Below are 15,551 nucleotides of genomic sequence, written 5' to 3' on the forward strand. Positions count from 1 at the left end.
ACATATGCCGTTGCCTGCTGGGGCAGCTGCCTGAGGGTGAGGGACACAAACAGACTCAATAGAATCATCAAGAAGGCCAGCCATGTTGTGGGAGAGGAACTGGACTCTCTGACAGTGGTGTCTGAGAGGAGGATGTTGTCCAAAATAAGAACTATACTGGACTTTCCCTCTCACCCTCTCCACAATGTGCTGATCGGCTACAGGAGCTCGTTCAGCAACAGACTCATACTGCCACGATGCAACACAGAGCGACACAGGAAATCATTCCTGCCTGTCGCCATCAAACTGTTAAACTCAGCACTGTGTCACTCTATATATACAATGTATATATTGTTTTTTACACATGTACATACCTGCATTTTTAATTTTTTTTTTTACATTTTGAACACATTGTAAATGTGTTGTAGATTTTAAATTTATGTAAATACCTGTACTTTTAGATTTTGATTTATACTTGTTTTGTTTATCCTATTTTTATACCTTTCACTTATCTTTCTTGGTCGGGAATACTGCAAGTGCATTGTCTGTACAAAAAAGAATTTCCCTTCGGGGATAAATAAAGGAATTCTGATTCTGATTAGTGGATGTGGGACGCGGCATTTTCCCCATGATGACGAAGTCAATTTTTAAATATTCAATAAGAGTGAAACATTTTTCATCGCGAAGAAAAGTTCTTGACATTGACAAAAACCTTGATATGAACTCTTCTGACGTTGTTATTAAAGTCTCTTTCTCTATAGATAGATAGATAAATAATTTATTTATTTTATCAAAATAATATTTCATCAGAATATTATGCAAGCGTAAGTAAGTATATGTAAGTATATAAAAACTGTGACTTTGTCTTAAGTGTAAGTGTGTTTAAGGCACTGGCTGTTGAATTCTCAGAGTAGGCAAAAGAAAAACACATGCAAATACCGAAAGCACAACCAAATACATGGATGCGCTACAGAAAAAGACAATGGAAGTTTCCAGAGGACACTATGAGCTGTCTGATCCATTCTGTGTTTGTGCTTAGGTCAGGTGTGAACATGTAAATCTAATCCTCACCAGTCCTCAACCACTTGCCGCATGCATAGACCAGATCAGGTTTCTGGCATAGATTGTGCACTTAAAGACACTTGTGTTGAAAATAAAAAAAAAATGCTACCCATTGCTACTGACTCTTGAAGTTGCTGGTTTATCTGTGTATCATCCGATAATATTTTTGTTGCTGACTGACACCATGGTAATAATCTACTCCGCATATGCACAGAAAGCAACAGTGTTGTGGTTTTTGTGATCAGGCTGTGTTAACCATAGCAACATAGTTTTAGAACTATGACCCATCCAAAGAAGTCAGTCCTATGACACTAGTTACTCATAGAGGTCTAACAGTCTTTTCCTTGTCCCAGCGTTCACTTGCTTAAGTCGCATGCAAGTATATGAAACTGGCCTGTGTTTCTCGATGTGGGAAATTCAAACCATGGCTGTCATCAAAAAATCTGACAAGCTTCTTCTAGAGTGGCATAACCTGTTTTGGGTTTAGCCTGCTTGTTTCTGTATATCTCTTCAGTGTTCAGTGACTTCATGTTCCTTTCCCTTAGACCGAGTGAACCTCTGATGCTGGCCTTGCTGCTATATTTAGATCATTCAACTGAGCTAAATCTTCTTTTGTCTTTCTTTTGTAGCGCCTTGAATTCATCTGTAGAGTATCTAAATACACATACAATACACATACGTCTGTACAAATGTATCCCATTTAAAAGCTTTTCGGTGAGCCAACTTGACTGAACGTGCTCATTTTGCCTGCTGTCTCGCCTTACACCGTGCTCCCCTACATGAAAGCAGTAATACCTTATCTGAAGTGTAAGAAGAAGAATTTTAGACTCTTTGTCTGGCCGTTGAAGGAGTTAATGTTCAAGAACACTCGCTGTGACTGGTTGGGTAACGTTTCGCGCTATTAATAACTTCTCTTCGCCATAAACGAAAAATTATCGCAGCACACACCGCACAGGGAGTAACTACACAGTAAAATATTAAGGTTTAACGCCACATTCAATTAGGCATTTGAACAGTAGTCCAGTCCATCGCTTTTTTATTCAGCGTTGTTTCACGTCCATTGCGCTCAGTGTCCAGTACGTTCTTTTCCTACGTAACTTCAGGAATAGGACGTCTTGGAGGTCGATTGCGTTGCTATGCGAAGTGACAACAAAAACACACATGAAGGCTTAAGAAAGATGCAAAAATGTCGTCCAATTACTCAGCGAACCAAGTAACCTAAAAACCTTTATTCTAAAAACTGTGAATGTTAAACATTTTGCTGTTCTGTTTTATCATTATTTCCGACATAACCTGGTTTACATTCTCCATTCTCAGTATGACAGCGCTTTCAGGTCGCAGAGGCTGCAGAACTGGTGTGAGACTAAGCACTTCAAAGAGGTAGGTGACGGTAAATCAGCTGTCCTGTCCTGTTGTGTTTCACATTGTCTTGTAGTTTCAAGAGCAGCCTTGTCATCTGAAAATTCGATAAATGAGCTCAACCCAATGCCTGTGTGTGCAGAGACCCACTGCACAGAGGGGTCACACCACCTTCATTGCCAACGATAGAGGACATTTGCTCCCAGGAGTGGTGAAGGTGAGATAACAGCAAATCTCTTTTTCTCTTTTCATTACAATTATGTTTCTGTCATGGTGAATTGATATGAGAATCCACTCCCATGTGTGCGTGATGTTATAGAAGGGCAGTGCATGGCCAGACTTTAAAGGAACTTGGGATCTACCTACTCGTATCCCAGCCCACTGCATCAACCCCACAAGCCGCTCTGTGGAGGGCCTCAACAGGCTGAGGTCCTGGGGCATTGACCCACGGGGGATGATGATGCAGGATGATGCTAAGCAGGTCAGGTTTAACAACAGTCAGCACACACAAACAGACAGGCATGATTGGTTGCAGTGTTTTTCTTTTTTCCTTCTTGCAGCTTAGTGTATTCCTCTAACCTGGTCTGGTCTTGTTTTCTTTGCGCAACATCTGTTTCAAAAGCCCATTGTATATTCACATGGTGTGACATCAAAGCGGTCAAAAAAGTTGATGTGTAATGTTTAGGGATTGTTTTACAGTTTCCAGGTAAAGATTCACAGCTGTGACCTTTGAGCTGAATTTTGACAGTGATTAACATCAAGCAGAAGTTTGAGTACAGGCTGACTTTCCCATAGGATGACTGCTTACATCAGCAGCTAATATTCAAAGTAATACATTATATTTGTATTGCACATTTCATTAACGTTGCATTTGAAATGTTCATCATATTGAAATGAAATCAAACAAATGACATCTGAGCTGAAACCCTGTACACCACAATGTGGTTCTGTGGATGAGACAGACCACTCAGATCTGAGGCTGGAGTTTGAGCAGGAAGGATGATGCATTTCCTTAGATGCATTAGGCCAGGATTTTTCTTTAATGTAGTGGTTGTGTTAAAGCATTTGTTTAAAAACAGAAAAATAGATATTTGGATGTTTCAAAATCACTTTATATAGGAAATTCAGCTCATCATCCCACATCCCACGAAAAAGACTTATTCAGTACATGATGCCATGAAAAAGCTTTTCAAATGTATTTACTGATTTCTCTAAATAAACTTTTGCATAGTGTACCTGCTCAAAGGGAGTGGTCGTGAATCTTGAGCAGTGTGGGGGACAGATGGGACAAGCCACCCCAAAAAGGGGTGACGAATTTGTAACACGTGTTACACTCAAATTTAAGGTGAAAAGTCATGACATCAACAAACTTAATCACTAATGCCCATTATTAAACAATAATGTGAGCTAGCATTAGTCATTGTAAGCTATACCAGACCTGTTAAAAAGAGCAAGGATATGCTTTAGTTATGAATTCAACTTTTTATTTTACAATGTATTCATTCTTTTTAAAAAAGTGAGATTGTCTTAAATTTGCCCTGATGTCAGTTCAGATCAGCTTACTTATGTGGTCCTCTTTAATTCAGACCAATGGGGATGTACAGCAGGACAGTGCTGCCCTGTCCGCTGCAGTTGAAGGCCAACCAGCTTGTCAGAACTTCCCTGGCACTGCCAGCCAAAACCAGGACTTACAGGCAGCTGTGGTCGGATCCACTGATCTGCCTGCTGAAGAAAAACAAGCTATTCAGGCTACTGGGACAGACAGGCCCCTGAGCCAGTGTTCTGCAGCTGAAGAGAAGCCAGCTTCAAGGCCTGCTGCTGGAGAGGGAACCAACAGCAGGCCCAGTACTGGCAAGGGGACACCAGCAAGTACTGTGAGAAAGAAGCCAGCCAAGGAGCGTGATCATGTTCCAAGCAAAGCACAGCAAGATTGCTGAACTTCTTCATTTGATTCTTATCAGATGAAAAAAAAATACTGTTACAAAAATACATGCCTGATAACTCTACTGTTTTGACTTATTTTACATGAGGTAGTGTCCAAGTCATGAATCATGTAAAGTCAATATAAGTTAGGTCCTTAGGGAAATATCAAAATAGCTTTTCTTAAAGTAAGCTTTTGTTGTGGATGTATGCTTCATAATTACTAACTGGGTTTTGTTTTTTCCCAAACCTCTGTTACACTACCCATATCCACCTATGTCCTCCCTCGTGTATGTGGGTTTTACCTCTTTTATGGTTAATTTTTTTTATATATATAAGTTGTGCCTCCAGAATGAGATGCTGTTCTATGAGCTGATAAAGTTTAATTCCAACCCTATTACACATTGAAAAAAGAATAAATTATTGTTCTCTCCTTTGTGCAAACAGAAGCTGACCAGAAATATGAGCTTACCACTGACACAACCGGTATAGCAACATTTTGTAGCATGGTGTTGTAGTATATAAAGAAGATCTGGATCTTTATTCTGTCTGGCAGGAATAAAGGAGAGCACATCAATGAAAATGAAAATGAATGAAAATACCCCAAAAAGGGGTGACGATTTTGGACAACACCTGTTACACTCAAGTTTAAGGTGAAAAGTCATGACATCAACAAACTTAATCACTAATGCCCATTATTAAACAATAACAGCTAACAATAATAGCTAACATTAGTCATTATAAGCTATACCAGACCTGGTAAAAATGAGCAAGCACATGCTTTAGTTATGAATTCAACTTTTTATTTTACAGTGTGTTCATTCTTTTTAAAAAAGTGAGATTGTCTTAAATTTGCCCTGATGTCAGTTCAGATCAGCTTACGTGTGTGTGTGTGTGTGTGTGTGGCATTATATGGCACTATAGAAGATTTGGATCTCTATCCTGTCTGGCAGGAATAAAGGAGAGCACATCAGTGAAAATGAAAATGAATGAAAAAGGAAAATAACAGGTTATGCCTCTTCTCCGGGAACAGACTATAAAATTAACATAAACTGCCTCAACGTGTTATTGATCACAGACTTAATGGACTTTTAAAGAGCATAGACATGCTCCAATTTTTTGAGTGCAATATAATTGTAGTTCACAGCAAAGTGGTTCTACTGTGTTCATGCCTATAACCAACATCCTGAATAGTGGAAGGCTCTAGATGTGGTCATAAATCCTCTGCAACCCAGAATAACCCTGTCCATTTAAATAAATAAAAATGTATAACACATGGCACTGCCTGCAGATAGTTAATATTAATATTTATGACTGATGATGGTGAAGAGACAAAGAGCTTGGTCAAACATTCTTCAGATTGTATCATTTTTCTTCATAAGGATGGTAGCTTTAAGGCCTCAACTGGTAGCATACAGTTCATGTTTTCTATTAAGCTAATGTCAGCAAAAAAAAAAAAAAAGGCTGAACACATTCAATAGACTCCATGTAGCCTTTTACGTGATGCTTCACCTGAAAATCCACTGCAAACTACCAATCCGTTCCCGACTCAACCTAAAATAATCCTTGAACTGCAGCTAGTGACACAATGATTTCTCCTATTTCTAAGGGTCTCTTACCCACAAGCATCTTAGGTTTCTCAGGTCCACCCCACTGACTGTATAAAAGAGTGAAAAGTGAAGACAAAACATCTTAATTGGCACATAAACCTTCCCCCTCCCATGTTAGTACATGGGACATTGACAAAAATAAAAACTTGAATTAAATATCAAATATTTTTACAAAAGATGGCTACTGTCATTTCAGGTAGCTCTTATCAGGCTGATGCATGTTCAAGTGTTCAAACTGAAAAGTTTGGTTTCAACTGGTTATTTGATGCTAAAAAAAAAAGGGCTGAAACATCATGACTGACAGCATCACCAGTACAAGATGGCAGCACTCATATCTGGGATATTTTGGTTTCATTTTTGTGCAGTGGGAGTCAGTGGATATGCAGGGTCCATCTTTTTATTTGTCAATGGTCCAGCCTAAATAAGAGCCAGATCAAGTTCCTTCCACCTGTCCATTTTTGTTATAGGTGTTTAGGTAGATAACATTCTGATTATTACCAAGTTAACTACTTCTATTTAGCAAAAATAAAAGGTACAGATCTGCTACTTCACAGCAAAATCATTTGGTGGCTTCCGAGCAACAGTTTAAAAAAGAAAACAAAACACCACACTGCTCGTTTTTTTTGAAGCTGCAGACTTCAGTGCAGAGGGCCTTTCAATTCAGCCCGCAAAACACTGTCTGATCAGGCCCTTACCAGGCACTGGGTAGTTGTTTCATCACTGAAACTATTCAAAAAGGCACAGAAATCAAATGTTCAGCATTCTTCATATTAAATAAATTTGGCAGCAAGAAAGAAAATCCCTCCTATGTTAGAAGTGAACTCTTGGGATCTTGGGCCTTTTTTGAGATCCTGATTTTCTTAATAACCAGCCAATCCTTCTGTCCTGCGGTGACTTGTATCCTCAGACAGGAAGAGGTAGAGCCATACTTTTTGTCCAAGTCCTGCACCTCAAAGCTCCCATTCACTAACATCCCGACTGACTGGAATTCTTTACAGCTCTTCTCCTCTTTGTTGGTAGTGACAACATCACAGCCTATCTCCACCTGAGCTGACTCCAGGATGTCTTTGCCTTTTGATCCTGTTTCTACAAGTATCCCTGTCACTACTGTAGGGCTTTTGAACACCACAGTCAGGTAATTTCCTTTTTCTGGGGAGCGTCCCCAGAAAAATCCTTCCCCAGCATTCCAGGCCAGTTTTGGGAAGTATTCCTTATAGGTGGACATATCAGTATAAACTTCAGCTGAAGGATTAGTGTACAACCCCTCCTCAAAGTCCTGGTCTTTTAGCTTGTTGTATGTCCCTTGGAATGAAGAGAAAGTCCCCATGTGTTGGAACAATGAGGGTTTGAAGAGAATTTGATTTTTCTGAGTCAGCAGCTCTCGGAAGTGGGTCATCAACCAGTCACAGGGCATTTCTTGGTAAAAGAGAAAGAGGAAGCGCGCCAGTAGAGGAAGATGGACTGATTTGTAAAGTTTCCCAATATATCCGAGGACTGAGAATTCCAGCGTTGCCCAGGTGATCTTCTTTGCCTCTTGCTCCTCAACATGCATCTTGATCGTGGTAAGGAAGTTTTTTGCTGAGGAGATGTCATCCTCTAGCTGGAGGTAGTATTGGCTAAGACCAGCACTATAGTGTATCAGGAAGGAATAATCTACGTTCTGCTTGGAGCGGAATGACACCCTTTCTGGAGCATCATTGTAGTTCCTCTTTAGACCTGCAGGAGTGCCAGAGAAATTTCAGTGAAACAACATCAACTAAACAGTCATCATGTGGATGCAAATGAATTTCAATACTAGGTGGATCACATATGCACTGCACCTGTGAGAGGAGGGTACCAGTCCTGAGGAACATGGAGAACTACCAGCTGGCCTTGTTCCAGCTCAGATGCAAATGCAGTTTTGATCTCCCTCACTGTAGTGACTCTCCAGCTGACATCAAAATCTGCCAACAGGACAACTACGACCATGGAAGAGCGTTCTTCAGGAGAAGATTGGGAGAACAGGGACTGCAAGGTGGGGATTAGGTAACTGCCCTTCTTCCTCTTCACTGATGATAATCCAACTGACAAATACCCTGAAACACGTCAGATGAAAATGTGGAACAGTTTTTATAACAATAACATCGTTCTGTATTCATATTATAAAGTTTACCAGTGCTTTAAGTTCTAAGTTCTAAGCACTTATACTGTAAAGAAATAATCACTAATGACGTTCTTTCCCGCACTTTACAACAAGGATTAACTGAGAAGCAGGCAGCACGAAGGCAGATAATGTATGATCCTGATCATAAGGAAATAAGGACAGCACAATCTATGATCTAAACTAAATGGGCTGGAAGCATGTCTCTGTAGCTGAAACAATGATCTGACTTATTTTAAGACCTTTGGAATAAAGGCATCTTCCAAGTGATGATACAAATGGTGAAACCCAGTACTAATTTTAAAATGTGCTTGACCCTTATTAGGCCTAGCAGTGGGCATCAGGTTGTTTCATGTATATACAAGGCCCTCTGACAGGTGAAGTGACACCATTCTCTAAACCTGACCTAATGTACCTTTAATCTTTGCCTCAGTCCTGCTCTCAGTCCTATGCCTAGTCCATGTACACAGGTAATAAGATTTTAAACTGAAAACGATCTCCATCCAAACAAGAGTTTTAGCACAGTTTCAGAAATAATCTCTGGCAATATTAAACATACTAAACATATGCAAAAACATATGACATGAACAGTCACATACACTATTCATGGACAAACAGTGTAACCATAAAGCAGCCTCAATACAGGATTGGTTGTTTAGTTGCAGAAAATACATTGAATGAAATGGTACCAAAGAACAGGTATTTTTTCCTGAAAACTGGACATAAATCCTGGGACAAAATATGAAGAGACAACAAGCTCAAATAGTGTCAGGGACAGCCAGCAGTGGTTCTTCCTGACTGAGTCACTCAGGAGTTCAATATTGTGCAGGACCACAATCTGTTCAGACAAACTGTATGGAAATTGAGGTAGTTATCGAAATTGTAATTTAGAATCTCAATGTCAATGTAAAGGTCTGCAGAAATTCTAAGTTGGTGGTACAGTTGTATATGAGATCTCTAATCCTACAGTATAAAGACAATATATTTAATGTTTTATCACTTCAACTTCATTATTTTTTGTAAATATAGACTCATTCTGAGTTTGATGCCAGCCCTATGCACTGACAACCCCCACTACACTCACCACTACTCCACTCAGGACCCACACAATTGAATTATTTTAAATACCCATTGGACATTTCACTGCATCTGTACTGGTCCCTGTAGGCTCTATTGACTTTTAAAATATGTTTTTTTATTTAGTTTTCTAAGTGACTCGTTTATTGTGTGTTTTATTGATGTGTATTTACTTACTTTTACTTTATAATTCTATAGGCTGCTTTCAGTAATTTTAAATGTTTCCATGAATGTAATAATGTCGTAGGACACTTAAATCACAAAACTAAAAGCTGCACTCAGTAGTAGTAGTAGTATAGTCGTTTTCAGCACTACCCCTTGTCTTACCTATGTGTTTTCCAGGTTTGTCTAGTTTCAACAGGTGATGCATTTTCCAGCTATACAATCAGACAATGACTGCATCTGCATTTTGCACAGCTGGAAACTGACGTGATTCTGGTATCTTCTCTTATAAGATATTACTATACTACTTATAAATCGATGCCTGTTGTGCCATGACAATGAATTCATTTATCTGTAGCCTTCAATATCGGATAGATTTTGGTCCAGACTTCACACATAAGATTAGCCGAATAAACAATGTCTTTTACTTTTTGGAAAGGGAATTTTTTATGTATTATTTTTATTATTTTAATTGTGTAAGTAAGTGTTTTAATTTTAAAAATTAAAAATAAACGTTATTAAAATACACATTTTTTGAAGTCATTTAGGATGGGCAAGTTGTACAAGGAGGTTGGCCCAGGCCTGTTAGGCTCACCTACAACCCCCAAAGTCGATGCCAAAGGGAGTTATTCTCTCCTGTAGAAAACACTGCTCCTGAACTGCTGAAACGCCTTGCCAGGAGTCCAGCCTTACACCAATCAGCCACATTAACATCACTGACATCTGAAGTGAACAACATTAATCATCTGTTTACAAAACCTTGGGTTCTGACAATCGTGAATGTTCTTTGACACACACCACCCATCTAAACATTGCAGACCAAATAGAACCCCCATCCTGCCACCCATGGAAAAGGTTCTTCCTGTCAGCAGCTGGACAAAACACCCTGTCACATTTTGAAAACAGCTTGGGAATGTCTCAAGGACCACAACAATGGCCTGATCAAGAATCTGTAAAATGCATCGGAATGCATATCCACCCTGTACAGTCCCCGCAGATCCAACATTCCAAAATACTGCAAGAGGTCCTTGTCCCTGATTATATATACTGTCTACACATATATATATATAGTTTTCTTTTACTGAGCAAGTGAGCAACAGTTAGTTAGCTAGTGAGCAACAGACTTTAAAAATAATAAGTATAATAAAAAAAGAAACTGCGTTAATGCGCGACAAAATAATTGTCGGTGTTAATTAATCAATGCGTCGACTCAATAATAACGCGTTAAATTGCGTTATTATATATATATTTGTGGTGATTTTCCACAACAATTGTAGGCAAGCTTCAAATTGCAAATTTGGCACAATGCCTTTGTCTTAGCAATTTAAAGTGTTCCGATACAGTCTTGTATCGGAACACATGAGATTCACTGGAACATCACACGTTAGTATGGTATATATTTACGCACATTAACAGGTGAACACTGCACACCTCTTTCAAAGGTCTCTTGCTTCTACAAGGCAGCAGTTTAGAAATATAATTAGCACAAAGGTAACATTTTGTCAATACAGTTTTCATTTAATATAACAAAAAGGACAGTGTGTCACTCACTCTGTTCAGTAGACGGTGCTCCTGCAAGCAACTGATAGGACACATTGAGAGGCAGATAATCTCCCAGCTCAACCCAGGCCTCATTTCTAACCAGCCTTTCTGCTTTCCAAGTGAACTCATTTGGAAATGGTTTGTGTGACCTTGTCAGGCCCTGCAAAACAAGAAATCAGATTAGAACTGTACTGTAGGCACATTACTGTATCTAAAAAACATTCTGTTATCAAGATTAACGACACATTTGTATATGCCAACATTTGCTGTTTTATACTTTGTACAGCAAGGGCGTCTAAGTACAGCACATTATATGATACATTTGTTTTAACTTAATACTTTGCTTCCTGTAAACACAGAAAATCTAAGTGCTGCATCTCAAGGGCTGAAATTTATTCATTTCCTCATATCTTGTGTGTATGTGTGTGCGTGTCAGTGTGTACTCACAGCAGTGACAACGTCAGAACGGCTTATTAAGTATATTCCCCCAATGACAAGCAGCGCTGCCAAAACCACACTCTTCTTCCGTAACTGAAGTCGCATACCTATCACAGATTTCAACCATGTGCACACATAACCACACATACACTGTAACTCAGTCACAGCGCAAACAAGATATAACAAGAAATAATTATATTATGTCATACTGTAATTATGAGCGCACAACAATGAGACACCCAAATACTGTAAGTAATTACATTTCAAAAGCATTATTGAATATCCCCCTCTGACACCCCTCAGTTCCTCGCACTGCATCCTATTCTCTGTGTGCTGAATGTTATCACTTGACCAAATCAATAGAACGTCAGACTGTAGGATTTGACTTATGTCACGTTCCTTAATCCATGGATTAACCACTGTGCCTGTGGATATAACTGCCTCCCACACATCAAAAGCTTTCAAGGCAGTAAAGAAACAATCAAAAAAGGTAGGGATTTTCAACTCTACCCACATCTTACTAAGGTAGTTTTTTTCAACAGGTTTCTCTATTCTCACTAGGAAATATATTTCCAGCTATGCAATTAGGCAGTGACAGCATCCGCATTCTACAGTCTTCATACATGACAGTAGCATAATGTTTTTGTTTGTTTTTTTGTTTTTTTACTTTTTAGAATCTGCAATGCTGTTTCAATCTTTGTCTATTTCAATATTAATTTTAAAAATGAAAAACAACAGTTAAAAAAAAATATATATCTTTTCTTAGCCATTTAGGATGGGCCAGTTGTACAAAGGCGTGGGCACAGGCCTTTTAAGCATTTAAACATTATCGCACCTGGTATTGTCTGTCACTAGATTACAATCTCTAAGCACTTTACTTATTAAGGCACACAAGAACGACCTCCTAGTAAAAACAAAACTACAAACTAAAATAGTTTTTGGTTAGAATCAGTGCCGTTTGTTAGCTTGTTAGTTTTCAAATGATTAAGCTAATATTGACTGATAGCTACACATTCTATGACATCACTTATTAAACACATGGATAATTGATTAGTGTGATTAAATAAACAACATAAAATCTACAGACTACAGCCATCATATTTCTATATTTTATTTCTATTATTATTGTATTTATACCGTTCTGCTTTTATTATTGCTCTGTATTTCCTTCTCGTGTAGCTGCACTGGCTCTATGGCTCTGTTGTAGCAGGGTGGGTTACGCTGAAAGAGAAACAGGAAGGTTTGAGTAAACACTGTGGAAAACGACCTGAACAGAGCTCCCTCCTAAGCCAGTGTGCTCGCAGCATGCACAGACAGATCAGAATTTCATTATAGCCTAGCAAACGTGTTGAGTCCCGGCTTGTTTAATGTATCGCAAGACCAATCCTCCTCTGACGCAGGGGCACAGGACAGGCTAAATAACGCTTTGGATGTGCAATGAATTTCTTTTATCAGCAAGTATAATAAGTGTCCACTGCTGGCACTAATTATAGATTGAGTCGCATATTTTCCTCTACTTCAAATTGCGAAATAAAAATAATGTTTACTGCGTTTAATGGTTGCCTAAATGTGATTGACAAGACAGGTGTGTGTGTCTGTATGTGTTCAAGGGAAAGGCAAAGGCAAGTTTTTAAAGCAATACAATATATCCGTAGTATATTGCTGCCATAAGAAAACTCTACTAGCTACTCTCGTCCTCACGTTTTAAAGGTATAGTTTCAGTAAAGTAACATTAGTATAGCTATTAATATGGACGAAACACAGAAGTTATTATTACATTACTTACAGTTATCAGTACTCATCGTTGGTTATTATTGAGAAAACATTTAAAAGGAACACAAATTATAGATAATACTGAAGTTGTAAGTGATCGTTAAGCTGAAGCACAGTAACAGTTAACTCAGCCTACGTCGTTTGAACTGCGAGCCTTGCCAACAAACTCAAGTTAATGAACTTAACAATATTTAACGCCAGCCTTTCCACCAAAAGCAGGATTGATAACTTTAAAGGTAAGTCGAAATAAACAGAGACGCATAGTACGGACAATTCCCGCAAATAACATAATATATAAACACAATGTTAGCTAAATGTATCGTTCAGACAAATACAGTTTCAAGAAAAGTACGAGTCAGAAATCGTTAAAATAGAAAGTCCTGTCAGCATGTCGACTCACCTCCTCGCCAGTTCGCCCCAGCGGATCAGCGGATATGTCTGTGTTCTTATGCTTAAAAAGCACGGAAAATCAAAGAAGGCATCAACGGAAAGGAGAAAAATGGCTCGCCCTGTGTACTTCAAACCGCCAGACTCTTCTGCAACGCTACGAAACCATTTTAGATCCACAAAGGCAAGTCCACCGGCTTGATTAGCTCAGACAGCACTAGTACTGGTTTTCAGTCGGACAGGCATGGCCATAGCTGTACATGGGTGGTTTAGGTGGTCACCATCGTCTGTTAGCTAGTCTGGCTGGATACTGAGCACACTTGAGGTGGGATAACCTGACCTTAAACTTATCATAGATAGATGATAATGATGATGCACACGAACCAATTAACTCCAGTCAGTTGCAGTGGCGGTTCAACATTGAATTACTCCCCTGGCGAGACCCCCCCGCCCACCCAAAAAGAAATGGCACAAAACAGCCTTGCTTTATTATAACAAGATAAGTGAAACAGATATTTCTCAATTGCATAAATCCTTAAAGGGAACATTTGAAAATCACACTTAAGAGAGTCCAGTTATTCAACTATTGCAATTACAACAGGAAACAAAAGACAATTAATACAATTCTGCACAAAACAGTATAAGTTATCAGAACTTAAAAAATATACTCTATATACATAAATGTGGCAAAAATATATACAAATCCTTCATCACACAAATAACCCACTAAAGAAAATCTAATCATTACACTATTGCACTAAGAACAGAAAACACAAACTAAAACTAAACACTAACACCATGTTGATGCATAAGGGTGTCCATCAATGTACATGGCACCAGGACACCCTAGGCAGGAGTCAATGATCGACTTCGTGGTCGTGTCATCTGACCTTCAGCCATATGTTTTGGACACTCGGGTGAAGAGAGGTGCCGAGCTGTCAACTGATCACCACCTGGTAGTGAGCTGGATCCGCTGCAGACTTGGCAGACCCAAACGTATTGTGAGGGCCTGCTGGGCACGTCTGGCAGAACCCTCCATCAGGGGCGGTCTTCAACTCACACCACCAAGTTCTCCGCTCCATTGTGGAAGCTGCTGCTCGGAGCTGTGGTTGTAAGGTCTCCGGTGCCTGTCATGGCGGCAATCCCCGAACCCAGTGGTGGACACCGGAAGTAAGGGATGCCGTCAAGCTGAAGAAGGAGTCTTACCGAGCCTGGTTGACTTGTGGGACCACTGAGGTACCTGACGGGTATCGGAGGGCCAAGCGTGCTGTAGCCCGAGTGGTTGTGGAAGCAAAACCTCGGGTCTGGGAAGAGTTCGGGGAGACCATGGAGGAGGACTATTGGTCGGCCTCCAGGAAATTCTGGCAAACTGTTCGGCACCTCCTGGGTACCTTCAGGCTCTGGATGTTGTGGGGCTGTCTTGGCTGACACCACTCTGCAGCATTGCGTGGCAGTTGGGGACAGTGCCCTTGGACTGGCAGACAGGGGTGATGGTCCCTCTTTTTAAGAAGGGGGACCAGAGGGTGTGCTCCAATTACAGAGGGATCACACTCCTCAGCCTCCCCGGGAAAGTCTATTCCAGGGTACTGGAGAGGAGGATTTGGCTGATAGTCGAACCTCAGATCCAGGAGGAACAATGTGGTTTTCCGTCTGGTTGTGGAACACTGGACCAGCTCTATACCGTCCGCAGGGTGTTTGAAGCGGGCCTGCCCTGTGTCACCGGTCTTGTTCATTATTTTTATGGACAGGATTTCAATGCGCAGCCAGGGGCTGGAGAGTGTCTGGTTTGGGAACCACAGGATTTCATCTCTTTTTTTTGTGGATGATATTGTCCTGTTGGCTTCTTCGAGCCAGGAACTTCAGCATGCACTGGGGAAGTTTGCAGTCGAGTGTGAAGCGGCTGGGATGAGAATCAGCACCTCCAAATCCGAGGCCCTGGTTCTCAGATTTGGAGAGTTCCTGCCTCAAGTGGAGGAGTTTAAGTACCTCGGGTTCACAAGTGAGGGAAGATGGGAGAATGAGATTGACAGGCGGATTGGTGCAGTGACAGCAGTAATGCGGTCGTTGTATCGGTCCGTTGTGGTAAAGAGGGAGCTGAGCCA

The 15,551-nt window shown here is 40.1% G+C and overlaps 2 protein-coding genes across 4 annotated transcripts; one reads left to right on the forward strand and one right to left on the reverse strand.

Annotated features, from left to right (window-relative positions):
* The first annotated feature begins 1,933 nt into the window (after positions 1-1,933).
* cfap126 (cilia and flagella associated protein 126) lies at positions 1,934-4,769 on the forward strand. Its single transcript, XM_046397002.1, has 5 exons — positions 1,934-2,254; positions 2,359-2,421; positions 2,543-2,617; positions 2,720-2,881; positions 3,987-4,769. The coding sequence occupies exons 1-5, from the start codon at positions 2,228-2,230 to the stop codon at positions 4,335-4,337; spliced, it is 678 nt and encodes a 225-aa protein (XP_046252958.1). The 5' UTR covers positions 1,934-2,227; the 3' UTR covers positions 4,338-4,769.
* Positions 4,770-4,956: 187 nt separating this feature from the next.
* Positions 4,957-13,855, reverse strand: LOC124063383 (alpha-1,3-mannosyl-glycoprotein 4-beta-N-acetylglucosaminyltransferase C-like). Of its 3 annotated transcripts, none has more exons than XM_046397001.1 (6): positions 13,463-13,855; positions 12,427-12,510; positions 11,299-11,396; positions 10,861-11,011; positions 7,751-8,005; positions 4,957-7,646 (listed from the first exon to the last, which is right to left on the reverse strand). In XM_046397001.1, the coding sequence occupies exons 3-6, from the start codon at positions 11,392-11,394 to the stop codon at positions 6,736-6,738; spliced, it is 1,413 nt and encodes a 470-aa protein (XP_046252957.1). In that variant the 5' UTR covers positions 11,395-11,396; positions 12,427-12,510; positions 13,463-13,855; the 3' UTR covers positions 4,957-6,735. The 3 variants fall into 3 exon arrangements, with proteins under 3 accessions (XP_046252957.1, XP_046252955.1, XP_046252956.1); XM_046396999.1 differs by having other exon boundaries at positions 11,299-11,439; XM_046397000.1 differs by lacking the exons at positions 12,427-12,510; positions 13,463-13,855 and having other exon boundaries at positions 11,299-12,412.
* Positions 13,856-15,551: the final 1,696 nt, after the last annotated feature.

This window comes from Scatophagus argus, chromosome 8 (assembly GCF_020382885.2).
Source record: "Scatophagus argus isolate fScaArg1 chromosome 8, fScaArg1.pri, whole genome shotgun sequence".
NCBI classification, from domain to species: domain Eukaryota; kingdom Metazoa; phylum Chordata; class Actinopteri; family Scatophagidae; genus Scatophagus; species Scatophagus argus.

Excerpts from the sequence above, each read along its gene's own strand:
- cfap126 (XM_046397002.1), top strand. The coding sequence starts at position 2,228 with ATGTCGTCCAATTACTCAGCGAACCAA. Across the intron at positions 2,618-2,719 it reads TGCTCCCAGGAGTGGTGAAG|AAGGGCAGTGCATGGCCAGA; the intron begins GTGAGATAACAG and ends GTGATGTTATAG. Across the intron at positions 2,882-3,986 it reads TGCAGGATGATGCTAAGCAG|ACCAATGGGGATGTACAGCA; the intron begins GTCAGGTTTAAC and ends TCTTTAATTCAG.
- LOC124063383 (XM_046396999.1), bottom strand. The coding sequence starts at position 11,436 with ATGTGTGGTTATGTGTGCACATGGTTGAAATCTGTGATAGGTATGCGA. Across the intron at positions 11,012-11,298 it reads GTTCTGACGTTGTCACTGCT|GGCCTGACAAGGTCACACAA; the intron begins GTGAGTACACAC and ends CTTGTTTTGCAG. Across the intron at positions 8,006-10,860 it reads AGCACCGTCTACTGAACAGA|GGTATTTGTCAGTTGGATTA; the intron begins GTGAGTGACACA and ends GACGTGTTTCAG.